At 39.1% G+C, this 27,691-nt stretch overlaps 1 protein-coding gene across 2 annotated transcripts; it reads left to right on the plus strand.

Moving 5' to 3' along the window:
- On the plus strand, positions 1-26,455 carry CYLD (CYLD lysine 63 deubiquitinase). Of its 2 annotated transcripts, none has more exons than XM_063312651.1 (17): positions 1-157; positions 5,088-5,749; positions 6,306-6,608; positions 7,976-8,081; positions 12,384-12,479; positions 14,091-14,207; positions 15,741-16,123; positions 17,981-18,146; positions 18,453-18,594; positions 20,119-20,241; positions 20,571-20,662; positions 21,999-22,065; positions 22,922-23,054; positions 23,632-23,740; positions 24,673-24,791; positions 24,943-25,159; positions 25,736-26,455. In XM_063312651.1, exons 2-17 carry the CDS (start codon positions 5,240-5,242, stop codon positions 25,918-25,920), a joined length of 2,868 nt encoding a protein of 955 aa, XP_063168721.1. In that variant the 5' UTR covers positions 1-157; positions 5,088-5,239; the 3' UTR covers positions 25,921-26,455. The 2 variants fall into 2 exon arrangements, with proteins under 2 accessions (XP_063168721.1, XP_063168722.1); XM_063312652.1 differs by having other exon boundaries at positions 6,306-6,473.
- The last annotated feature ends 1,236 nt before the right edge of the window (positions 26,456-27,691 follow it).

Consider the following 27,691-nt stretch of genomic DNA (forward strand, 5'->3'; position numbering starts at 1 on the left):
GCTCCGCGAAGCCGCTTGCCGGAGCTTCTGAAGGGATGGGGACGGCGGGGGACGGCGGGCAGTGTTGCGGTCGTCGCCGTCGCTCCCCTCCTTCCCCCTGGGGCGCTGGGAGGTGCGGAAGCCCCGCTGCGGCCGCCTGCGAAGAGAGGAGAGAATGGTAATAGCGGGGAGCGGCGGGGATTGCAGCCGGTCGGGAGCAGGGAGCGCCGGCCATTGCGCTGAGGGGGAGTCGGGTCGTGGCGGGCTCGGCGGGGCAGCGCTCTGCCCCGTCTCCCTCCCGCGGGCTCCAGCCTTGGTTACGTTCCCCCCAGAAGCCCGAGGCGGCCGGCGTAGCGCTTCCCCGAGGTGGCTGCACAACAGCCCTGCGAGGTAGGCTGGCCCGAGAGTCGCGCGAGAGGCTTAAACGGGGCTGCCCCCGCTCCTTGGCCGCCCAGCCGCTGCACTGGGCCTTTGGGGACGCTCTTATTAGAGCTGCTGCTGCTGCTGCAATTATCATCATCATCATCATTATGATTATTCCTTTCATTATGAGGATGATGATGGGGCAGATGCTCTCCCTCCTCGGTTGACCCCTTTCCTTTGGGTCGGCTTCCTCATCGTGTAAAAACACACGCACACACGCAGGGGAGAGGTCGACACCCTTCCATGCTTTATGCACCCTTGGAATGGAGAGGGTCCTTAAACCGTTTGGGGTACGCTTGGTGTAGATTTCAAGGAAAGCTTCCTCTTCCTCCCCCGCTGCTGCTTCCCTTTTTGGTTTCACTTTCTCAATTGGGGAGCCTTCTTTTGTGCTGGGCAGGTTGACAGGGCTGCCCAATGTGTGTGTGCACACTTGTGCATGTATACGTGAGTGTGTGTATGTGTATGTATATGTGTGTGCAAATATATGTATAAATATATGCATGTGCGTATGTAGTATATGCATATATGAATATATATATATATGCGTGTGTATGTGTATATATGTATGTATATATGCCAGCCAAACACACACAGTTTTTCATTTAATTTGTTTTCTTGTTTTCTTCATGGTGATGAAACAAAAGGTGTCTGTTTTGTTTCTAGGCAGGACCTTAAGACTTGCTTTTTTTCCACTCAGGAAGTGGTATGTTATGTTTTGTATGGATATCTTCCACTTAAAAATAGACGAACGAACTGTGGATTTGTCCTTTTAAAAATGTTTACTCGGAAGAAAAGTAGATTTTTTAAAATGTGTGCGTGTGTTTGTTTATATCTATCATAAAAGTATTTCTTCTTACAGCACAAATTCCTTCTCAAGGGTACTTGGGTTTGTCTTTTGCAGTCAGAAAACAAATACTGAGACTACAATATTACATAACAGAAAGAGATTTATAGGGGAATCCCGATCAGGTCTGCTCTGAAATAAAGCTTATTAAGTTCAGTGGTGCTTCATTGTGAGTAAGCCTGTACAAAAGGGCAGCCATGTTGCGGTAGAAGCTTTTGTGGACTAGAATCTGCTTCTGCAGCATAAGCCAGAATGGGGTCATTGGTTTGCTCAGGCTGAAACTTCAGACTGAAGTGGTTCATGTCTTAATTTAGTGAGCTGAAATATGTGCAGGTCTTTTGATCACATGGAGTCTCTTTGCACAACAAAGTTAGCAGTGAGCTGTAGTTTCCCATGCTGTTCTAAGAGCGAAACTTTGGTTAATAGTTTGGGAAGAAACCGGAGTTTTATATTTGTTATTTTGTCTTTTCTAAATCATTGCTTTCTGGTTTAAGTGTAGCAGAATAGTAAATTGTGGTTTGCTATGAAAGAATGTGTGTTTTTATTTAACTAGCAAATGTCACTGTAGAGAGATACAAATTTAGAGAAGGTTTGTTGGGAGGTTGGGCGGTATACAAATTTAATGCATAATAATAGTTACTACTTGGTTGTCTTTTGCACCAAAAACAACAAAGAGTTTTGTGGCACCTTAAAGACTAAGAAATTTATTAATGCATAACATATCAAGGTCACAATCCATTTTATCAGTTACTAGGAATCAGATGAGAGGGACACGGTGGTGCTGTGGGTTAAACCGCTGAGCTGCTGAGCTTGCCGATCAGAAGGTCGGCGGTTCGAATCCACGTGACGGGGTGAGCTCCCGTTGCTAGTCCCAGCTCCTGCCAACCTGGCAGTTCGAAAACATGCCAATGTGAGTCGATTAATAGGTACTGCTTCGGCGGGCAGGTAACGGCGTTCCGTGTAGTCATGCTGGCCACATGACCACGGAACTGTCTACAGACAAACGCCGGCTCTTCGGCTTTGAAACGGAGATGAGCACTGCCCCCTAGAGTCGGACACGGCTGGACTTAATGTCAAGGGAAACCTTTACCTTTAAGAATCAGATATAAATGGTGGGACAAAACTTCATGACATGCATCAAGTATAGAATGTCTGTAATATTTCTTTACAGCATTCAAATACTGCAAGGTAAATAACGGCCCTTTGTAGCTTTTCTGCTGTGGTTAGCAAACATTATCATACATTGTCATTATACTTACTACCTTTTGAGTTTGAAGGCTGTTTTGCCCCACTGTTGTCAACCTGTTTGTTTCTCAGGATTTCTCAGATTAAATATGCTTATTGATAACACCTCATGTATCTGATGAAATGACTTCTAGAACGCCAGTGTTGAGTAGAGGTTGGGATGTTACATGTGTTTCAGAGGATGTCAGAGTTTCACTCATTCACAAAACTCAGTGGTTCACCTTCAGTCACTTATTAGTTCTCAAACCAGTGGAGGTCACAGAATTATGAAGATGAAATGTGACAAATAGGTTGCCATTAGTTCCTTTAAAATATATAAGATATGAATTTAATACAAGACATAATTAATGAAAGCTTATGCCAGTAGTCCATTGATAAAGCTGAGCCATAATGTGGTTTATTATTGGTTTTAGCATGATCATGAAACCCCCTATTGTGCCTTAGTGTTATGTACAAATTTGATTGCTGTGGCTTGTTAAAAAAAACCTGGTTTAGCAGAATTATTTAAGATTATAGCTACTGAATTATTACTCTTTAAGGTGCTACAATTATCAACTGAGGGAGCCATAGCTGAGCAGAACCATAGTTGATGCTTTCTGTTGAAAAGGTTTTTGGTTCGGTCCTTGGCATCTCAGTCATGTCATAGGCAATGGAAGATGGACCAGGGGTCTCGGGTGAGTAATATAGGATACAGTACTTTCAACTTGTGGTGTTGGCGAAGATTATTGAAAATACCATGAGCTGCCAGAAGAACAAACAAATCAGTTTTAGAAGAAATACAACCAGAATGTTCCCTAGAGGCAACGATAACTAGGCTCAGACTCTTATACTTTGGGCACATCGTCAGGAAAGACCGATCGCTTGAAAAGGACATCACGTTTGGTAGAGCCGAAGGCCAGCGGAAAAGAGGAAGACCTTCAATGCGATGGATTGATACAAATTACCACAACAATGGATGCAAACATTGGAACAGCCTGGTGTATGGTACAAGACCAAACAGCATTTCATTCTGTTATACATAGGGTCGCCGTGAGTCACAAACGACTCGACGGCAACTAACAACAACAGCAACAACTTGCCTTCTGCTTGTTCTGTCGACTCAAGGACATAAGAACTACCTTGCTAGATTGGACCAGAATTGAGATCCTGCTTGCTATCATTAGTCAGCCAGATGCTTTTGTGGTGGTGGTGATTGTTTTTCACCGCAGAGCAGACTTGAGAGGTACACTGTACCTCAGTTGTTCTTTGTTGACACTTACTTGTTTACAGTACGGTATTTCTATACTGTCAACTTCATACAGACTCTGGATGGTTTGCGGCTCTATAAAATTCGTAAAATCATAAAACAACCGCTCCAAACAAACCTTGATGACAGAGCAACTTCTATACTCTGCCTCTATGGTTGGATCATTTAGATAGTTTTGCTTGGCATGGAGACCCCCCCCCCTTTTTTTTAAAAACCATTCTTTTGCCTCCCAGGGTCATAATTGAATCCTTTGTTTCAATTCCTATATTGCTCTTTGGTTCAAAAATTATACCCTAAGGTTAGTTCTTTAATGGAATTTTGAAGCTGTCTGTCTGTTGCAGCCACTAATTACTGACATTTTAAGCCTAGGTGTCCTCCAAGCCTTTTTGAAAGTAACACTACCCTTCCATTCAAAAGTGCTTCCATTCTTGATTACCTCTTCTCTTTCTGTCCCCATTCGCAAGACTGAGGGGGATACTTTTATTTGTTTGCATATTTAAGAAAAAGATGGCTTTTGTGAAATACTGATGTATAATTATATATTCGTACCTCTGCTTAGATTGAAAGGCACAGCAAGTTATCTGTAGAGTTGCTTTTATGTAATAATCAAGCCTCTCAATTCTAAATGATTACAGATGTGATTTTTCTTTTGCATCTTAAACTTTGTTGGTAAAGAAACTATGAAGTACACTGATGGCTTTCCCAACTGCTAATAGCTTTACAAATTTCTTTCTTTAATCTTATTTTGCTTGATTTGTATTTGGAAGTACATCTTCCTTAAGAGATTATTCTGACTGAATTAGGGTATGGACATGGAATTTGCTGCCACTCAGATATTTCTAGAAATTATTGACCCACTTGAAATATCCATGATACCATATTTGCCATACACATGTTATTTTATGTACTACCTAAATATGTACTTTTGTAATTTTTCCCTGTAGTCAGATTGTGGGATTAAAAAAAGGTCATGCTTATCTTCTTTCAGAATGTTTCAATTTCTAAAAGGAAAAAAAAAAGCTTTTATTTGTGAGAGTTCAGAAGCAGCTGTCCACTCAGTTCAAGGTATTAATAAGGATTACATAGATAAAATGTACATGGCCAGTCTTGTGGTGGTGGTGATGAATAGGAAATCTATTAACCAGTCAATTTTATCTTGCAGCAAAATTCTTCAGCATGACCTTGTAGCTACCTAAATATGTTCTCATTCTTGCCAGCTGGATGCTGTCATAGGTCTATAAAAATCAATGATGATGCTTGCTTTCAAAAGTGTCTTGTTTTCCTGTGCTTTACTCTTACTATGGAATCCTTTAGCCTCTAGTGATGTTGTCCTTTATTTTTATGCTTTAGGTCATCTATTCTGGATTTAGCTCAGTAGAACATGGATGAAGAAAATTAAGTCGTTACTGGAGCTGGAACCTTTTTTATTACCTTTACAGTTATGCTGCCAACTTAGCTGTTTTGAAGATTCTTCTTCATCAGTATACAAAGCTTGAACCACAATGACTTCGGGTTTGTGGAGTCAAGAGAAAGGCAGCTCGACATATTGGGAAGAGCGTATATTTTACTTGCTTCTCCAGGAATGTAGTATTATAGACAAACAGACTCAAAAGCTATTAAAAGTACCTAAAGGTAGCATTGGTCAGTTTATTCAAGAAAGGTCTTCAGGTGGACACATCAGGAACAACCCTTCATCCAAAGGCAAGAAATTGCAAATAGGAATAAAGATTTTGGAACAGCCCCATGTGGTCCTGTTTGTTGATGAGAAAGAAATTGTTGATATAGATGAAAAACAAGCAGAGCTGCTATTGGCAATTACCAATTGTGAGGAAAGATACAGTATATTTAAAAGCAGAAGCAGACTGCGTAAGGGCCTCCACATTGATGTTGGTTCAGCAGTGAAAGTGCAGCTGAGATCAGGGGAAGAGAAATACCCTGGAGTAGTTCGCTTCAGAGGCCCTTTAATACAAGAGAGATCACTGTCCGGTATATTTTTTGGAGTGGAGCTTCTGGTAAGGATTCTTTTTCCTCTTTTTGTAAGGACGGTCTATGTACACTGGTCAAATGTACTTTCTGTATTGTTGAGCATGCATTTGGAAAATCTGCAAAGTGTTAAGTTTAATGTATTTCTTACATTTGTATCCCAGTCCTCCTCTTAGGTTTGAAGGATGGTATCGATAGTTCTCCCTACCATTCTATCCTTGCAGCAAAGCTGTGAAGTAGGTTTAGTTGAGATGCTGTCTGCACCTGCATATCATGTTAAGTTACATTTGCACATGGTGTTCAGCTACGAGTTGCTTTCCTATGGGTTATTAAATAACTGCATGTGGATATGTTTACATAAACTTAAACTGCTCAGTTGTTGGATTCATGCAGTTTGTTAGGCCTAAAATAAATGGATTCTATTGTGGTTTAGCATGTTGTATGAAACAGGCCTGTGACTCCCTCCCTAATCTAAGGTCTTCCAGCGAGCTTTAATTGCTATGCAGGTTATGAAACTGGGGACTTTCCTCAGCTCAACATTTGGCAGTACTTCACACTTCGTTTTTTCCCCTCTCGTAAATGTAGGAAGAAGGTCGTGGTCAGGGCTTTACTGACGGACAGTACCAAGGCAAACAGCTGTTCAGATGTGATGAGGACTGTGGAGTGTTTGTTGCACTAGACAAACTTGAACTGATGGAAGATGATGACAATGAACTGGAGAATGACTATGCAGCTCCAGTTGACTCAGTGCAGGTAGACCTTCCTCCTTTGGAGCTCAACTCCAGGGTTTCTGTGAAGATAGGGAAGAATATAGAGTATGGGACAGTTATATTCTGTGATGTCATACCAGGAAACGAAAGTTTAGGATACGTTGTTGGAGTGGACATGGTAAGAAATCAAGATTTTTATGATTTTTTGCATGTGTGTTTAAAATAGTACATGCAATATTGCTGGTGGGTGGAATCTCTGAAAGCTACTTATGACACTTGTTGCCATGTATAATCCCTCTCTAGTATATTTGTTTAGTATAAGATAAAATGTATTAAACTGCTGCGGGGAATAATCATTTGCCTCTTGGACTATAGCAACAGAGAATCTCCTCTAGGGAACATGCAGCTTTACGAAAGTTACAGTATTTCTTGGTTGGACAACAAATAATGAACAAGCTTACATATGAGCAGAGAGTTTAATAGGCTTTACTTACTTACTGTCAAATATTACTTGAAACTTACCAGGTTAAAAAAATGGTTCTAATGGCAGGCATGTTTTACTGAATGTCTCAGTTCTTTTCTGGAAAAATGGCCATATATGTCAGTTTTTGTCATGAGCAAGGATGGTGAGCAGGAGGGGGCCCCTATCCAGGGGGGAAAACGCATGCGTAGTACTGAGGAGTTAAGCAGCCATTCAAAGAGACACAGATCAGACCCGCCTTAACTTTCGGGGTTTATCTGTCTGCGTTTTCCCCACGCTTCTTCAGTTTGTTAGGATTTTCTGTCTAATGTAGCAGTAATAAAACACTAGAGACCGATTCCTTGTCTCAGCGTGGTTCCTGACTGTTAGGACAGTTTTGGCCTCTTGAAGGAATATAAAATGACTCTTTGGATCCAAGAGTCTAGATCCAAATCTAAAATTTGGATTTCACCTCTTAAGTTGTAATACTCAGCAGCACCTCAATAATACCTGTTGTTCCTCACCTTTCTCCTGACTTTTGTTTCTATAATTGGAAAACTTATAACATATTGACAATATAAGTTATATTGAAAACTTACTAGCATATTGAAATCAAATGTTATACATGGCAAAATATCCATAACTATTTGATTATAGCAAAATGCTGTTTGCACATTGAATATAATGGGATGTACTTGCGTAGCCTCACTTAGTTCCACTCAGAACTATGAAAGATCATGGCAGTTACCTATCTAGTCAAGCTTTCTATTCTCCCGGTAACCAGTGAGAATTGCTGCATTTGTGGAACTTCTCAGTTGCTGACAAGCTGTTTTTTTCCTCCCTAATTGGCAGTTTTTCTTAATTGTGGCATATGAATATTAGTGGACTAATAATCCTGGTTTGTTTTTCTATTTGTGAGAGGTGGGATGTCAGCATTACAAGAGTCTGCCTTTTCTGTGATGGTTTGTGCTTTCTATGTTGGCTTTGCATAGCCTCTACAAATTTTAGTAATGTCTTGGTTTGCCTGAATGCATTCAGCTGTCCTCTTGAGCAATAGAGATAATCATGCTATAAACGCTTTCTAGGATAATCCAATTGGAAATTGGGATGGAAGATACAATGGACAACAGCTCTGTAGTTTTGCAAGTGTTGAAAGCACACTTCTTTTGCATATCAATGATGTTATCCCAGGTAATATTTTATTTTGATTTTGAGAAGAGTTTCCAGAATCTAGCATGTTTATTGATGTCTGATTCTAGTTTTAGCTTTGCTTAGTATTTGGCCTTTTTCAGTTCATTCTTAAGTATGTTTACAAGGAGGAAAGTTCTTATTTCAGTATCTACTACATTGCCTGGCATCTGTTTATTGACTTTTTTTGCTGTGTTAATCCGCATTTCCTTTTATTTCTGGAAATGCTATTCAAAATCTTAAGAATTTCATTTCTCTTTTCATATATTTCTTTTTCCCCAAACTCATTAAGATATGCCACAACAATGCATTATTTGTCTTAATGGGAAGCTGGTCTCCTCAACTGTTTCCAGGTGATCAAGCTTGAGGACTGATAGTTGAAAGCCATCATCATGCGGCAATGACTTTTCTAGCTGAGAAATTGTATTGGTATACTAGGGTAATGTGTGGGTTGGGGAAGAAGAATAGCATCAAGTGGAAATAATAAATGCAGTTCCCATTTGTCATTAATAATTAGGCAACCTACTTTAAAGGCTAGTTTAGAACACTTTAAAACCTGTACGATATGGGAAATAATATATAATGTCTCTCCAGGTGGCTCTGTATTTCCCATGCAGTGTTTGTGTATTGGGTTATGGGGTTGTTTTGTTACACTTTCTTTAAAAGGAATATGTTCAAGTGATGCCCACATATGCTTTGATAGAAGAATTGGTATTTGTGAGAAGTGCTCAGAACTACAGGCAATCTGTTCTTTTCTCCATATTATTAGAGTGCCAGTTTTTCTGTTCACAAAGCTTTAATAATACTCTAACCTCTCTGCTGCATACATGAGTCAACTGCTCATGGTGACTTACTTGAACATGATCAGCCGAGATGAACAAATTTGCTTAGCAAGAAACCAAAGAATCTAAGTGACTAGACAGACCCTTCCATGGTATCCAAACTTGAAATTGGCAATGAAACCATTTACTTGGCTGCATTGCCAAGGAAACTGAAATATACAGTATTTTTTTGGGCCAGGAGATCATACATCGGAAGGGAATGACCACTGGATTAGGAGACTTACTTTCTGGCTTGGCAAGGACAAAAACAGAAACTCTGTAGATGTAAACTGAAGCTAAGGTTTTATTGGCTGAACCTGGGATATATGAGATACAGATAGGTGTAAGAAAACATCAGAAATGCTGTGCTGAATTAGTATAAAGGTTTATTTAATCTGACAACCTGTTCCAACAATGGCCATCTGAGATGTCTGTTAGAAGTCCATCAGCAGGATGTGAGTTCAGTAGCATCTTCCCACTTAAATTTGGAAGATACTGCCTTTGATACTAGAGATAATCTGTAGTTGTCATGACCAGCAGCCATTGACTTCACTATGTGACATAAGATGCAGTAGGAGGGTGATGTTCTTATTTAGAGAACATTAATATTAAAACTAAAACATGGATTTCAGACTTCATTTAGTGAAGGAGTGGTGCCTCGTTGTAAGACAAATGCCTTATTTGTTTCTATCAAGTGTAAGTGTCATAAGAACTTCAGGTAGTATTCTGCTGCTGATTTTTCTTTTTACAGAAATGTACTAGTGCATTTCCTTTTTTAGAAGAATAATGTTATTAAAAGTTTTAATTACAATAGTAAAAAAAAAACCCAAGAAAGCAACTTCCCACCCTTATCATGACACATATAAACAATTTCACTGTCTCTTCACCTCCTCTTAATTAACAGATATAAAACTGTTCATCCCATAACTCATTTCTTAACTATAGGCAAGTTGAATAAGTAACATCTTCTCCAATTCAGGTGTCAGCAAAAAGTCCAAACGGTACCCTAAAATAATAACATTAATTAACAGGTATAAAACTCAACATTCCATCTCTTAACTGCAAGCAAATCCACATTTAGAAGGCATAAAGTGGTCCCAGTATCTAGTGTGAACAAACAACTAAAATTTAACATGGCAAAGAAAAACTATTTCTCCTTTAAAGAGAACAGGCTCATAAATATTCCTTACTTTAAGTGGAAAAACAGATACAAAGCCAATTTAAATGCTATCAAATTAGAATACAAAACATAACTGTAGGGAAAAAGGCTTAAACATCATGTTAACTGTAAGCAAATCCAATATGCAACATTTTTCCAGTCCAGGTGCCAGCAAGTCCAAAAAGAACCACGTAAAATAACATGTCCCATTTTAACCCTGATCAAATAAATTGACTTTGTGTTCCTTCTTTCTATGTAAAACAGTCTTGCTCTGTAATACATTCAGACGATTGTTGATCCTTGTTTAGAATTTCTTCAGTACTTTAAACAGCCTCTTTTGTAAGTCCAGCAAAAAGAAATTATTCCAATTGCTCTCTGGGATTGTCATTTTTATTTCCTTCTTATTTTTTAAAGTTTTAAAACCCTCATCCTATTTTTTTTTAATGTCTAATGGCAAATTCTTGTTCAAATTCTTGTTCATGTTGTTCTCAGACTTTGTTGCACATCTTTTTCTGTAACATCCTATTCTGGGAACAGACTTTTCCGAAGAAGACAGTAGACAGTTGATATTATTGATTCAAAGTCCCGATGCAATTCCCCCCAAATGTCTCTGAACACCATTATAAGTTGCTTGTCTTGTTATGTCTCCAATATCAAAAATAGTTTTTCTTTCCCACAAAAATGCATTTATTCTTTAAAATAAGTCTTAATATTTAGAATCCAATATTCCAACGTTTTCGGAGCCCTTAATCCGTTTAAAACTTTCTATAGCCAAAACTTTGTCTTGCTTTTTGCTGTTTATTTTAAATTCTTAAAGGTTATAAAAATACATCTTCATTTTCTTATATTAAGGATTGAAGGCACTCACCCGGTGTTTCCAGTCTTGTCATTTTGAACGTGTCTGACTTCTTCAAAGCAATTAAAAGGCAATTTCTGAAAGCGCTTAGCAAGGGAAGTGCGAACTTAGTGTCCTTTGAACGGCTCCATTTACAGCTGGAGCAAGTATGGCAAATTCCCGTGGCTCCTACCCTCTGGAGACAGCTGCTTTGCAGTCTCCTCATGAGAAGCAATTGTAGGGAGCACAACTTGGGCAATCTCGTGTCCTCTCTTTGTCCAGACAGGGTTGAAGGGCCAGTCTACTTGTCGGCTCCCTGTTCTTAGCCGCAAACGTTGACCCTGCTTTTTGCAGAGCCATCTTCAGTCCACCATTCTTCCCCGGAACTCTGGTACTACTACATTTCTTATGACAGAGCAGTCCTTCCAAAGGATGTTTCCTGGCTGGCTGGTGATAAGCTAACATACTCCAGTGAAAGTTAGTGAAGTGTATTAATGGCCTTATTCCTAACAGGCAATTTGTTTAACATAATCAGATGACTACATTCCGATTATGAAACATAAATACCTATTTTTATTTGAACGTGTAGCAGTTATTTGGCATTGCTAAAATCCTCAGAGATTAAGCAGAGGAAATAGCAATTTTCTAGTATGTAGGTATACTATTCCATTGAGTAAAAAACAAAATAAAAAGGCCGCAATATTTTTATTGAAGCTACTACTTATTCTAACTACTACTACAAAGCATTCCTGGTGTCGTTCCTTATCGTTGGTCAGATTTTTTTACTCAAACCTCCAGTGAAAAAAGGGAAAAGTTATTCTGGGGAGTTGAAAATGATCCCCTTCCTCCTCCTCTTTTCTCTCTTCCTCTAAGCTTCGTTTCCATTTGGAATGAAAAATAAGAAAAATGTTATCATTATTTGTTAATTTTAAACCATACAGGGACAAAGAATACGTCCCTAATCTTCACAGTTGTGTTTCATTGGTAAAATCTGCATTTTGTAATATGCCATAATTGATTCTGGAAAATAATAAATATATTCCAAACCTAAAAGGTTTTTTTTCCCATGCAGGTAATTCACGGTGCTGTAATAATTCAGCTACAGTATTTTTTGTTTCAAGATAAAATAGTGGTATGCCGCAAAATCTTGGAGGAAAAAAGATGGTTCAGGAGGCATGGGCTGAAAGTTACAGAAGTCCTTATTTAACATATAGATTTAATCATTAACAGAGTTATTTTTAACAAACTTCCATATTGTTCCAAATGAGAGAGAGTCTGTATTATAGCTTCCATTATGACAGCTATTATAATTGAGGTTTCATATTACTATTTGGCTTATCTCTGTGTGTAAATTCTTATATGTCAGGGCTTTCAGCCCTGCCAAGGAATGTGTAATTTCTTTCCTATTTTTGATTAATTTAATGCTTTGAAACTAATGCATTAAATTGTTGTATAGTGTACTCTTATATCCATACTCTGCTCTGTTTTAGAGGCCATGTCTCAGGACAGGAGACCTCCCAAACTTGGCTATCCTTCTAGAGGTGGTGGTGACAAAGTTTTCAGTCATGGCAAGCCGAAGTCTACAGGTACTTTGAGTCAACATTTTAGTGAAACCTACGGTGTTGATTCTTAAATTAGGATTGCTATATATAGTCCCCTTAAGTTGGTATTTGAAGGCAAGTGACGATTAAAAGAATCTCTACATCAACATCAGTGAAGATGTTCTGTGTGTACTATATAGCCTTCCTTACACATAAAGGTTTGACTGTGCCAGCATTTTTAATTGGTAAAAGTATGTATGGGGGGATAGAAATGGGCAGATTTATTTCCCCTTGAATCCCCTCCTTAAATTTCCTGTGCTTGATCCTTTAGGTAGAATTTTATACAAGAACCAAATTGCCCATCAGTTGCAAAAGTCACCTGTAAAATAGGAAGAAGAGGGGTTTACTTCAAAGGGTTAAATAGATTGTAAAAGGATGTCTAAATTTCAGCAGTAGTCATGAGAGCTTTTGTATAGGTGCATATGCATGGTATCCTTGTGCCAGCTATTTTTAGGATTATCCCATGGTCTTGTAATGCACTTATGTGAAACAGCCTTTGAAGAAAGTTTGGTTGCACCATTCTGAACTTGCTGATCTTTCCACTCTACTAACCAAGACTGGATATAGGCGGTTTGTGTCTTGCATATTACTATGACTGCAATTAAGCAGTCAGAGTGTTGGTTATGATCTATAAGTCAAGTGTAGCATATAAATTTAAATAACGTAAGTCCTTATAGATGGATTGATTCAGGTTACCTGAAATATGTATTCCCCCATTAAGTTATTCCTTTGGGTCTTTAACAGAGAATTGCTCCCAGACTCTTGAAATCTTTGCAGAAGGAAATAGATCTAGGTGCTTCTTTTTGCTGGCAGGCAACAATGTTTTTTTTTTCTTTTTGTTCAGTTTGAATTTGGGCATCATAAACCTAACTGTTTATATTTTATTATTAGCCACCAAAGGCATCATTTGGTGGAAAGGGCGTGTGAATTTAAAATGTTTTGTTTGTAAAAGTGCCTTTGAAATTAATAGAGGTTGAGAACAGGTTTTCTGATTTAAATAATGAGGACTTTAAAGTGCTACAAGATTTATATGTAGTATTGTATAAGTTATCATGGATTAATATCCATGTTTATCCTCAGTTGCTAAATTCAGAAAAGGTCTATTATAATTAGCTTTCGAGGGGTTGTAAAATTGCTGTAACAGAGTTAATATGCTTCTCTGTCCTGAAGTTATTCTGACGACACACCTATCAATGACCAACTAAACATCTCCCCCATGTTCATTCCTTCCAAAATAGTAAGTCTGATAACCACATATGGATCACTGGTTTCAATCTTGAATGCACTGTTGAGCATACAATCTCACTGAAGACAGAAGCTTAAGCAGAACTGTTAGCTGATGCAGCTTTGCCTTCTAAAAGGTACTATGTGTGTAGCTAGAAGTGTAAGCTGAGAACACAGCTGTTCTATTAAAGGGTTAGGACCATGTGAGATTGTGCAGTGCTGTAGGGATTGGACCAGAGGACCTGCAGTTACATTTCTTCCATAAAAGTCATACAGTTCTGAAGCAGTTCTATCGACTTTTCTAAGAACAGTAAAGCGTGCCTCTGTGTATTTTTCCCCTCTGCTTCCCTTCTGACATGGCCTGTTTTTCAGGTGCACTCTCTGATCCTGGAAACCGAAACAGAACAGAATTTTTCTACACCTTGAATGGCTCCTCAGTAGATTCTCAAGCACAGCCAAAATCAAAAAATACATGGTATATTGATGAAGGTAACAAGAGAGTGGATTTTGATCACAGATGTAGTAACTGAATATGACTGTAAAGATATGGAGAATTCAGACTACTATATTGGCCCATGTTTTTGGGTGCACTTGTAATATATGAGGCTCTGATGCATACTTTTTTTCAAACTGTAGTTTTCCTGTTCTCATTTTTATTGCTGCTTTGAGTCAAGGTAAGCATTGCCCAGCATCAGCTATTTACCTCCACAGCCTCAGAGGAATTATTTTACTGTCGCGTTTGAATAGCTGACCCTGCATCTTACCACAAACAGCTTTTGAAAGTTGCTCTTGTCTTTTTTAGCAATTTCTTGTTGTTGTGGTTGCATGGCTTTAAGGGGGTGGGGGAGATCTAAAACCCTTTTGGTTAACTTCCAGTTCCTTAGATCATTGCTAGAGTTTGTCAGATAACTGAAGGCTTTTTCTTTGGCCCAAGTTTCATAGTCATTTCTCAGTCATGTTAGATAATGCCCTACATTCCATGACAGCTTGATCCTATTCTCTTTATTAGTCCAATTGGATTGCAGGCAGAGGGTGCAAGAGGCTTATAAATAGTAATGTGCTATTATACCAGCTTGTGACCTCATACACTGAGCTTTGACTCATGATTTATTTATGTGTCTTCAGGAGACAAGTTGGTGAATGTATCCTTTCAGTAACTCACCTCTCAGTAACCGATTATATGAATTCACTTGAGGTGCAGATTTCATTTTCGTTGGCCAGTAAATCTTGACTTCCAGATTTCTAGGATCTAGAGGATCTCAGCAACTAGAAGATGTGTGGATTTCAACTCCCAGAATTCCCCAGCCAGCATGATCTAGAGCTGTAGTTTTAAGCAAATGGCTTAAAGCTGACCAATAAGTCTCAGTTTTTAAATAGTTGACACAAAATACACAATAATTCCAGAATATTAAATACTCCTTAAATGTTGAATAATATAGAATTGTGGCTGCAAAGGTTTTGCGTTCAAGAAATTTTTTGTCACATCAGCTTTTCTGCTGTACCCATCTGCCAGGACAACCTTGAATATAGTGTAGGAGTCTGAGAAAACTTGAGGGATATGTACCCAGTTTATTTGGAGCACTGACTGAGCTCACCTGATATTCTGTATGGAATGGGCCCCAGCATCCCTTCCAGTTTCTTCCACCCAAGTATGGAATTGCTGTGAACTATTAACTGCTATAATCTATCACCAAGAAAGTTTGTAGTAATTATTTATGAAATGTTACTAGGTTTGTGATTGGTATAGCAACACAAAGTGTGGCAAAAGCTCAGATTCCTAGTTATAGTCTTCGATTATGATATTAATAAAATCTCCTTATTCACACCTTGTGCTCAGAAGGTGCCAATACACTGTTTAAAGTAGTTCATTCTTGCATAATAGAATCTAGTCAGAGAGAAAGATTCCATGCACGTTATACTCATTTTGTATAGAAAATGCATAACATTAGTTTAGGTGCTTAATAAAAGTTACTAGAATTCCTCTCATCTGTGCTTATTACTTCTTTTTCCCCCATTCAACAGTGGCTGAAGACTCTGCAAAATCACTTAATGATTCCTCTTCTGGATTTGGGCATTCTTCCCCACCGCTGCAGCCTCCCCCGACTAATAGTTTATCTTCCGAAAACAGATTTCATTCCCTGCCTTTCAGTCTAACAAAGATGTCAAGCACCACCAACAGTACTATCGGACACAGCCCCCTGTCCTTATCTGTTCAGTCAGTTATTGGAGAAGGGGCTCCTGGGGCAACCCAGGAGAGTCCACCAGCAACAGTAGCACCTATCAACATGCATGGCCTCGAAGCCGGTTCTTTAGCAGAAGTGAAAGAGAACCCTCCGTTCTATGGAGTAATCCGCTGGATTGGGCAGCCGCCAGGGGTCAATGAAGTGTTAGCAGGCCTTGAACTGGTAATTACTGTCAGATTTGAAAATACCTGGGGGATTCCTGTCCATCTCTATGCTGCAGCATCCTTTTATGATTGTCTTAACTCTTAAGGCACCAGGCTAGAATCCAGGAGACTGAGGCATGAAAGCCGGCTGGGTGACCTTGGGCCAGTCCCTCTCTCTCAGCCCAACTCGTCTCACAGGGTGGTGGTTGTGGGGAAAATAGGAGCCGGAAGGAGTACTATATTAGGTATATTCACTGCCTTGAGTTATTTGTAAAAAATAATAAAGGTGGGATAAAAAAAAATTAAAAATCTGGCTAGAGGTGAAAGCTTACTGTCTGGCTGAAGCCATCTCAAAACACTGATTTATGGTGACACTTTCTACTGTCAGAGTTCTTAATTTACCATCCTGGCCAGTGTTTCAGAGGAAGGAAGAAAGTGGGATCTCTGTTTCCTGCTGCTAATGCTTGGGATGTTTTTTCTTTGCCTTGAAAGAATAGAATGACGATACCTTACAGATGCATGCTGTATATAGAAGGAACAACCAACTGGGATGTTGCAGTTGCATGTGGATGTTTCTAATGATTCTATATGTACTTGAAAAGCTGGAAGTTACTCTTCAGTTACTGCCTTGAACCTGAAATGTGTGATCTACTTTTTGGATAAAAAAGATTACAAGAATAATTGTTACATTTGACATTCTGAATTACATATCTGGAAGTTAATTGTGCTGAAGTCTTTATCCCTTTCCTCTGAATAAAAATGCATAAGATCACACTGCTGATTTGTTATCTTGGTTAGCTCTGTAATTTTTTTTTAGCTCAGCTTCAGGAAACATTGAGCATTGAATGCATTGAAAGCATGAAAGCATTGAACCAGTTTTGTGAATGATCCAAAATTCTGCCTTGCTTGCTCCTGAATTAGTTGGACCCTGCTTATTTTTGGTAGAGGTCCTCCTCACCCTTGAAGAGTTTTATTAAGCGACTACTTAAAAACATACTGAATAAGATCTAACATCCTAATCTACTGGTATCCTATATGAAAATACACTTGGTATTATTAAGTCCCAGTTCTTAGTTTAGACAATGGCCACTATCAGCTGCAGAGCTAAGTGCAGTTAAACCTATGGTAGAACGTGACTAGCAAGTATCCTCTTTTTAAACAATTATGGAAAATAACAGAATAGGCACTGGATGCTGAATGGTAGCTAAAGAACAGCAGCTTCTGTAATGCATGCTCCAAAGGATTCTTGGAAAAGGTATAAAAGCAGTCATCATTATACATCCGGGGCTCTGGCAAGGCCTGATGGACCTGTTTGCCAGTATTTCCTGTAGGGGATTCTTGGAATGCACTCAGAATTCACTTTCCCCTTTGAATTGCTAAGAGAAGTCAGTATTAGTAAGCAGGATAGTGTTCAACAAGCTTCTCTGCCATTAACTCTAATTAATTCCCTAGCAGGATGATGCTAATTTAAATGTATATTGTGTGGTATTGTAGTGTATGACTATAACTTTATTTTACTTTATTGATATGCAAACAACAAAAGGTAAATAGTAATAATGACAAATAAAACAGTGTATTGCACACACAAAAAAGAAGCAGTGTAACAAAGGAAGATTGGAGAAAAAAATCCAATAGAGTTCAGGCTTCCTCAAATTAAAAAAAATAAAGAATGAATAACACATATGTAATTTGATATGGATCTCATTATGGGTAGGTGAGTGGGAAGATGCCAGATAATCAAAAGTAAGGGTGGAGGAGGGAGATATTTTCAGTTCCTTAATTTTGTGAGACTAATAGAAAACATGGAAAATCCTAGGTGTAATTTCTTTATGTGTGAGTTTTCACTGAGAAGGGCAAATCTTTTGTTTGCTTTCAGGAAGATGAATGTGCAGGTTGCACCGATGGGACTTTTAAAGGAACTCGCTACTTTACCTGTGCGCCAAAGAAGGCTCTATTTGTCAAATTGAAGAGTTGTCGACCTGATTCTAGATTTGCTTCATTGCAGCCTGTGTCCAATCAGATTGAACGTTGCAATTCCTTGGGTATTGTAGCTACCTTTCTCTCTCTCTACTAGATTTGCTGATAAAAAGTTCTTGCTTTATTCTGAATTGGGGGAAAAACCTTGAGTCTAGGCTAGTGTTTCTCAACCTTGGCGAGTTTAAGATGGGTGGACTTCAACTCCTAGAATTCCCCAGCCAGCTCTGGAATGGAGAAGTAGGTGTATGGGCCATTGACTTTGCTGAACTTTGCATTGGGCTTTTGATGGTAATATTTCTACTGTACTTGCTGCTAATATGGCATTATGAATGAGAGCAGATATAGCCTTAATTTCCTGATTCATTTTTCAGCTTTTGGAGGCTATCTCAGTGAAGTGGTAGAAGAAAACACTCCTCCAAAAATGGAAAAAGAAGGTTTAGAAACAATGATTGGAAAGAAAAAGGGAATCCAGGGTCATTATAATTCCTGCTACTTAGACTCCACCTTATTCTGGTAAATAAAGCTGTATTTCAAGCCTGAGGTGAAGAAAACAAACATGAAATGTATTTTTAAATTTCAATTAAGTAACATTAATCTAATAGGGTGTGTATGATGTCTTAATCTATACACAGCAGTTAGAAAATTCTAGGTGCTTTTGAAAGATTGATGAAAGATTGTGTTGTGTGGATTGATGATACAGGTAGTCATCGCTTAATGAACACAGTTGGGACTGGCAACTGTCACTAGATGACTTCTGATTTTACTGCTGGCTTCTCCGTTGACTCTGCTTGTTGGAAGCTGGCTGTGAAGTGTGCAAATGGCAATCACGTGACTGGGACACTGCAACGGTTGTAAATGTCTGCCAGTTGTGAAGTGCCCAGATCTTGATCACATGACTGCAGGAATGCTCTGGTGGTCGTAAATGTGAGGACTGGTCACAAAGTCACTTTCTCAGTACTGTCGTAACTTCAGACAGTTGCTAAACAGGGCAGTCGTTAAGCAAGGACTATTTGTGTATATTAGGGATTTCTTTTATCCTTGTAAAGCTGCCCAGAATTGTGTACAAATGGGAAGCTGTAGAAATTGGAAGTATACATTAGTAAGTTCTGAGAACAGACCCCTCTAGACAGCTCTGGAACCCTCCATGCCTCCTCCAGACTGGGCTTACCTGGCCATTCCAAGAGCGGTCAGACAGTTTTTCATTCCTGGAATGACTGGTTTTAAATTGGCCATTTAGCATCTCATTGCTTGGAAACCAGCGGAATGTGCTAATTTGACAAACTTGCGAGTCAAACCGCTCACCCAATATTTCTTCTAGTTCTTGAAGGATTTATCTACTAGTATCAGTTTATGGGGGTAAAAGACTTCTTCCCTCCCTGTCTCAGGATGAGTCGGAAGAAGTGCAACTCTAACAAGAAGGTTGTGCAGGAATCAGCTGAGGTCACGCTCAATTGCTTGATGGTGTACATTTTCACATAATTGTCAAGCCCTCCCTTCTGGTAAGAAGGGTTATCTCTGCTATGCCAAAATCAATAAATATAAACATGATAAAGGCCTCTTGCAGTCCCATATTTCGCTTTATAACAGTGCAACCTCAACTTAATATTACAGTCAGGTCTGGTTCACGGTCTGGGAGAGGCGCTATGCCCAAGACACAGAATCAAAATTAATAACATCATGTCTTATCCTGGATTTCCTCTGAAGCCTTCCTTTCTCTCTCCCTCTCTGCTGATGGATCCTTTGGTATTTGATATGGTTCACATTCTGTTTTCTAAGGCAACTGGCTCAAACTTACTTTGTATAATGTAAGATGGTATGCACGGTAAACTTAGCTGCTGGCAAGGTTCGGATTGCACTGTTCCAAAATTTAAATTCTGTTCCTGGAAACAGATATTTGTCAGAATCTAACAGAATCTGTTAAACGCATCTCTTTATGCAATGGATTTTGGGACTGTCTCATCCTGAAGGTATTCCCCCCCCCCCTTTTGCCCTAGGTTTCCAGTTTGAAACTGCTTTAATTTTCCCCTGTTCTTTCAGCCTATTTGCATTCAGTTCTGTTTTGGATACAGTCTTGCTTCGACCAAAAGAGAAGAATGATGTAGAATATTACAGTGAAACTCAAGAACTTCTGCGGACAGAGATAGTAAATCCTCTTCGAATGTAAGTATAAATGAGTTACCTGTAATACATGCCAGCTTCTGTGGGAAATACTGAAAACTGCTTCTACAAACAGGCAGGTGTTTAAATGGTTTCTGGAAGGTACAGCAAGAAGTCTGAGGAGCCCTGCTTTGGTTCACTACTTCTGGCCCCTCTACAGTTTTTATCTGGTTTTTACATCTTTTTGCTTGTTGTTCCTTCTTTTGAATTTGGGATGGAGTGAGGGATACAGATCAAGAGATTATAGATAATACTCTGACAGCGTGGCCTCCTCAGTTTCTGTCTCTCTGGGGTCATTGTGCTTTTTCAGACTTTCCATCGTTATGTTCTAGATATGGATATGTGTGTGCCACAAAAATAATGAAGTTGAGAAAGATACTGGAAAAAGTTGAAGCAGCATCGGGATTCACTTCTGAAGAAAAAGGTAAACTTCACTGTATTGCACTGATAACAAGGAGGAACTGAAAGTATATTTCATGTTATTAAACAGAAGTCTAGATAAATTTTAGAAAATGCTTTAGGCATAATCTTCAGTTCATTAATGGCTTCCGAAATATATATGGCTTATGGGGAAGGTTGGGGGAGGAATCTGAATTTTGATATGAATTAGTTGCAGTGCTGTGCTTTCCAAACTGATTGAGTGATTGCAAGGAGATGTTACTGAAAGCAAGAGCCTACAATGGTGCAAAATCCTTGATATTTATTTATTTAAGAAATTATATGGCTGCCCAACTCATGGTGACTCCAGGCGATTTACAGAAATAGAAATTTACCCCAAATACAAAACCCACTACACCCCCATCCCCCTTGGCGACAACAATATGTTCAAACAAACCATTTGATGGGCTCCGTATCACTCTGGCATCCCCAGGCCCGCTGGAAAAACCATGTCTTCAGGGCCTTTTGGAAGAGGATTAAGGTGGGGGTCAGTCTTATCTCTGTGGGGATGATGTTCCACAGGGAGGGAGCCACCATGGAGAAGGCCCTTTTTCTCGGTCCCACTATATGTTATGTTTTTTAACCCCTGTGAATGTCCTTTGCGATGATGAATCCCGCACCTTCATCCTCACCATAACCCAGAGGCATCTCAAGATGCCAGCTGACTTTGATAATCTGTTGTAGCAGTTGCGGCTGGATTTTCTGTTATGAGGCTTTCAGACAATGTTCAGGATTTTTATAGTAAGGCCAAGCAACTGTCTTACAACTAATATATATGCTTTGGTATGGGACTGGAGAGCTACATGTTTTACTTATTAGATTTATGTCCCGCCTTTCGTTCAAGAGCTCATAGTGGCGTATGTACCACTCCCTCCTATTTTTCCCCCACAATAATTCTGTGGGGTGGGTTGGTCTGAGAGAGAGAGTGACTGACCCAAAGTCTCCCAGGGAGCTTCTGTGGGGGAGAGTGGACTTGAACTGGCCCTCCCCAGTACTAGTCCAAGACTTTCACCACATCACAATGGCTTTATGTTCTTTTGGTACTCCATCCTTGTTTTTAAGGCTGTGCTTAAAATGAATTAACCGATTAACGAAGTTCTAAATCTTCAGATTCTTGAAATGATTACAGACAGGTATCAGATCATCCCCAAATAATCGAGAAAATATTGACTCCCTAGTTACGTATTTAAGAGTACACCATTTTAAAATTGTTAACAGTTTTGAGACTTGGTTTCTGGCAGTTGTTTGTAACTTTGTATTTTTACTATTATTTTTTTAATTGCCTATGCTTTGATACCCTGATGAAACTCTCATTTTTTCAGATCCAGAAGAATTTCTGAATATTTTGTTTCATCATATTTTAAGAGTAGAACCACTCTTAAAAATAAGGTAAACATAGTCCTTGGCTCACACAGCCGAAATCTTGAAGTCAAATGAATTATTCTATTATGTATAACTTACAATCTTGAGGATATTTTCCAAAAACTGCTCTCGTTGGGAATGCCATGCAAGCATCTTTATTACTTTTAATTGTGTCTGCTTTTGTAAACTGTGAACATGTAACTATACCTTTATCTTGAAAATTCAGGGGTGTTTCAAAGGCTCTTATTGCTTCCTCATCTACTGTATCTTACCTAGCTGTGCTGAGAAATGCCAGTTATGTTTCAACCTTGTATCTGCTAACAGTATCAGGTGTGGAGAACTTGTGGTCAGCTCAGTATTGCTGAACTACAACTTCCAGCGCCTCTCACCATTGGGAAAAGTAAATCAAGAGTTGAAAAGTCAGAGTTCCCTCGCGTCTGAATTACGGTTCTTCACTGTATATATTAACTGAACATTCAGTTTAGATGCCACTATTACTGTCTTCTTATATATTGTTGTGTTATTACATATGTGTTAGGAGGTTGTGTGAAAGTTACAGAAATTCCTAATTTCCACAACTAGTTATAGCCTGTTGTTGCTACTTGATAGTTCAGACTGGTATGTATCAGCTATTTGACTCTTTTGAAATCATCTCTTCACCATCAATTTAGGGAATAATTTAATTTTATATTTATAATTAAAAGGGTTGGAAAGGATCTTAAAACCCAAGTCATCTGGTTTCTTTCTGAATGCAGGAATCTACTGCTGCAGGGTTCTGTTGTAACTCTGCAGACAAAACCGGTTGCAATAATAGTAGATTGTGCTTTTTAAAATCAACATTAAGCCTCCCCACTGTTGAATACACTGCATTCTCTCTTCTTAGATCAGCAGGGCAAAAAGCTCAAGACTGCTATTTCTATCAGATCTTTATGGACAAGAACGAGAACGTTGGAGTTCCTACTATACAGCAATTACTGGAATGGTCTTTCATCAACAGCAATTTGAAATTTGCAGAGGTTTGGAACATATTCTTTTTTATAGTTTTTTCAATCAGTACACATCTTACTGGTTGACACTGATCAGCTTTTGGGAAGTTGAAGTATACATGTGTCTCTACAGTGATTTAATAAATTGTTATTGAGTAAGGAGGTAACCCATCATTATTTTGAATGAGGATTTGCTTCTTCAGTAGATACCAGAAGAGCTTCCTTGAAGCTTTGCTTGAGCTATTGGTGCAAATGATTTATTAATTAAAGCATAGGTGGGGAACTCAAAGCCTTCCAGATGTTCCTGAGCTTAAATTCACAATTGTCTTGTGTGAATGACCATTGGCAAGGGATTCTGGGAGTTCTAGTTCAGCATCACCTGGAGGCCCATTAGCTCCCTTCTTGGTTTAAATCATCAGTCTAAAGATAGGACTAACCTGTGTGACCTATTATATGTGTACGAAACCTTAAGATCCTTTTGGTTCCATGCTTTTGAGAAAGCTTTTTTTAAACTTTACGTTAGGGGCATCAGTAGGATTTAATAAACTGAGATAAAATGAAGTCTCTTGACTAAAACCTATCTGCTTTTTCTGTTGGGTTTTGCTAGGCACCATCATGTCTGATAATTCAGATGCCTCGATTTGGCAAGGACTTCAAAATGTTCAACAAAATTTTTCCCTCTCTGGAATTGAATATCACAGACCTGCTGGAAGACAGTGAGTTTAAATATGCTTCATGATAGCATAACAAGACTGAACCTTCAGTTCACATGAATTCCATGCCTTCTGGTGGACCTGGATAGCTGCACAAATAAAATGAATCACCTTCAAAATAATGCAGAACGGAAGAAAGGAGTTGCTGTGGTCCATAAACATCTTGTTTCACTGCACATATAGAAGTAGAATCAGGGTCTGAAACCTTCATTACAGACTTTAGGAGAACCATATTAGTGGTTGACTTCCAGACTGCTCCAGTTTTGATCATTATGCCTTTTCTCACATTGCTAAAATAAGTGCTGATACACACACACACTGTATTTTTAAAAATGAAGTTCTAACTGCCTTTAGGAAACAAAGACTCTTTTACCAGCCTGTCTGCTGGCTGATACATCCTATTAAGATTTAGAGATACTTGGAATGTGTTTAGGTTGTACGTTTACCGTTATCAGCACAGAAAGAACTAGACTTAATTTCTTCCTACAGTCCCTGGAGAAATTGTGAGTTTTTTTCCCATTCAGCTCTTTTTTTTTAACCTGTCCCTTCCTACCTGCCACACCTATTCAATAGATAGTTTAGGAGAACTTTAAGCTTGCAGATATGTGAGGTCATATCATTTAAATTAGTTGGTGCATGAATGGAGGAGCGTGAGTGCATGCATATGGATGAGGTGTGCAAGAATACACCTTCAGCTTATGATTTGAGGAAAAGGTAGTGTGGCTATCCATAGAATAAGGATAAATTAATACGTATGTTTCACTGATTCTATTATTATATTGTTAACTATGTTAAACCATTTTTTATTTTCTTTTACTCAAAAGCTTGATTTTTTATTTTAAAAAACCCTTATTTTTTGTTAGGTGTAGCTGTGTGTTCTGTTTATACAGAATGGTAGCATCTGGTATAATGAGTGTTCTTTTTGTAAAATGCAGCTCCAAGGCAGTGCCGTATATGTGGAGGACTTGCAGTATATGAATGTCGTGAATGTTACGAAGATTCAGACATTTCTGCTGGCAAAATCAAACAGTTTTGCAAGGCTTGCAACACGCAAGTAAGTTCTTCCTCCCAAAATGTCCTAGGAATTTGGTGGTAGGAATGTTTTTGATTGGCAATTGCTGTTGTGTGTGAGAATTGGGTTCTTTCAGAAAGGGGCAGGAGTTAAGTCCACGTTGCTAAAAGTTTATTCTCTCCATCCATTATAGGTTCACCTTCACCCCAAAAGGCAGAGTCATAAATTCAACCCAGTGTCACTTCCAAAAGACTTACCAGACTGGGATTGGAGGCATGGCTGTATACCTTGTCAGAAGATGGAGCTCTTTGCTGTTCTTTGTATAGAGACAAGCCACTATGTGGCTTTTGTTAAATATGGCAAGGAAGATTCCTCTTGGCTCTTTTTTGATAGCATGGCTGATCGGGATGGTATGTTTTCTCATTTGGCTTTTGTGAACTCTCAACTCCTAGCCTCGCACTTGAATTACTGAACTTCATAGCCTTAACATCTGTTGTGAGACTCCTCCGATACCTTTCATGATATTACTACTCTAGGTAGAGCAAGACACAAAAACAGGCTGTTTCAAATGTGGATGTCATGGTTGAAGCAACATTCCCCAGTCTTTCAGGATATGTTAGATTACAGCTTCCTGAATTTCTAGCTGGTATGGCTGTTGGGAAAAGCTAGGTTAATGCTGGAGACTGGGGCCAGGGAGATAAAAAAAATTAAATCTCTGCTCAGCTATGGACATTCCAAGAATTATACATGAAATGCATTTGGAAGGTGGCAGGGTATTGCAAGTTGAAGGAGATAATGTAATGTGAAACTCACTTGGTTTATTCTGAAATGGATAGTTCTGGACAGAAGCTGGATATTAAATTGACATGAAGCTTGATTTTCTTACCTTTGATTACATGTAGATGCCATAAACTCAGAACAACGTAGTTTGGGCTGTCTTGTTTTCCTCTTGAGGTAACCCATGTACTGCCTTTTCTCTTTCAAAGGAGGTCAGAATGGTTTTAACATTCCTCAAGTGACTCCGTGCCCAGAAGTTGGCGAGTACCTGAAAATGTCTCTCGATGAATTGCACTCTCTGGACTCAAGGAGAATTCAAGGCTGTGCACGAAGACTGCTTTGTGATGCTTATATGTGCATGTATCAGAGCCCAACGATGAGTTTGTACAAGTAAAAGTAAAAGTAGATGACTAATAAGAAGGGAGCATCTTCCCAGTTACTTGACTGTGACCCAAGAACTCTCAACAGAGCTGTCGGCTCCTCTGCTTGTGCATCTGTTGCTGGCAATGGATGCTTCAAAGGTTGTGGAAATCAAATAACTAGAAAGAAGAAGCAAATATTTTAAAGAAAAGGGGGAAAAGAAACAATGTGGTGTTTTGTTGCTAAATACTTGAGTATTTTGCACCCTTGGAAGTGTGTGTGTGTGTGTTTTTTAAATAAAAAAGTCGAAATGAAGCGATTGCAATGTTTAGGCTGTGTTTCAGAGAACTTGCACGCGTAGAGTGCAGAGTGCATCCCCTGCGGAATGTTCTGCTTGGATCTGATCCAGGGAACTGCACAGCCTAAAGGAAGAGGACTACATTTTGGGGTTTGTAAGTTTCCCAGCATCGTATCCATTGTGTCTGTAAGACAGAGCTTTGACCTGCGCCTTGGCACCAAGGCTTTTGTTTCTTATTTTGACCTGGCATAAGTTAAATGAAAAAACAAAACATCTCTAGTGCACTGTTGAGTGTATAAATGCAGATACTGTATGATCACTCTGCAGTGTTGCCCTGGACCAAGAATGCTCTCCATTTTCTTTGTAGCAAATGGGTACCTTTTTTCAGAAAAGGGCAACAGTTCTTCTGCAATCTTGCAGTGGTACTTAGAATGAGCCCCAGAAGTGGAAACTTTTCATCAGATTGCCTCACTTGCACAACTTCCTAAACTCCATTCTGTGAGCCTGATGCCGTTTGCAAGGTCATGTCTGGGAAGGTGTGGATGAGCCAGCGTGATGTCTCTCAGTGGGCATGCCCATCTTCAAGGCTGGCTATGCTGAAAGGCATTCCACTGCTGTCTCAGACTTGATTTGCATAAGGGAAAAATCCTGAAAACCTGCTTTTTATAAATGAGTTTTGGAAACTTTTCAGCATGTTTTCTGCATGCCTGCTCCTTAGGGATCTTGGTTAATTTTTCAGAAACTACCCAATTACTTGGAAGTTCTGATGCTAATATCCTTTCCTTCAGTGACGGTCAAAAGACCATCTAACAGCTTGCAATTCAGTCTGGTAAATAGGCAATGAGATCAATTCATATTGGTTCAAGAGCTGCAGTAGGGATATTCAAAAACACTCTCTTCAATTAGCTTTCTGTGTTCTGTTAGGTAATAGTTTATGTGTTCGCATGCTTCTGCATCTAAAGGGCAAATCTGGATTAGGCAAGAAATCCTGTCTTCTGACGCATTTGTTCCACAGTTCTGACAGGGAAAACGAGGCAAGTTTAATTCCACCAGGATATTCTTTGCTGTTTCACTATCAGTGTACCCTGCCTTTTATGCTTATAGTCTGTTCACCCATGTGGGACTTTAAAGTGTTGTATGTTGATTGGGTGGATTGGACAGCATCTGCAAAGTAGAATTGTGATGGCAATATTCTGCATATCACAAATTTTGGGGTAAGTGTACCTCATAGACACCCATATGTAATAGTAGCAAGTTTAAGACCCCAGTTGCTAGTTGTAATTGTGCATTTATTTTTTTTTGCCTCAGGGAATGTTGTGGAAATGAAATCTGTTGTCTATTAAATGGGAGGTGATAGTTGGATTTTTCATTTTACTGTTTCAGAAAATTGCTTACACATTTATCATCTCAAAGGGTTATATTGAGCCAGTGTGTAGTTAAATCATTTGACTTGCTGTTCAGTACATGCAAAAAATTACTTGCTTGTTTGAAGTATTCAATGTTGTAT

Source organism: Candoia aspera, chromosome 11 (genome assembly GCF_035149785.1).
Source record: "Candoia aspera isolate rCanAsp1 chromosome 11, rCanAsp1.hap2, whole genome shotgun sequence".
NCBI lineage: Eukaryota > Metazoa > Chordata > Lepidosauria > Squamata > Boidae > Candoia > Candoia aspera.

Coding starts and splice junctions, on each gene's coding strand:
- CYLD (XM_063312651.1), top strand. CDS start 5,240: ATGACTTCGGGTTTGTGGAGTCAAGAGAAAGGCAGCTCGACATATTGG. Junction 18,147..18,452: donor TGAACGTTGCAATTCCTTGG/GTATTGTAGCTA, acceptor TTCATTTTTCAG/CTTTTGGAGGCTATCTCAGT. Junction 23,741..24,672: donor CACAGACCTGCTGGAAGACA/GTGAGTTTAAAT, acceptor TGTAAAATGCAG/CTCCAAGGCAGTGCCGTATA.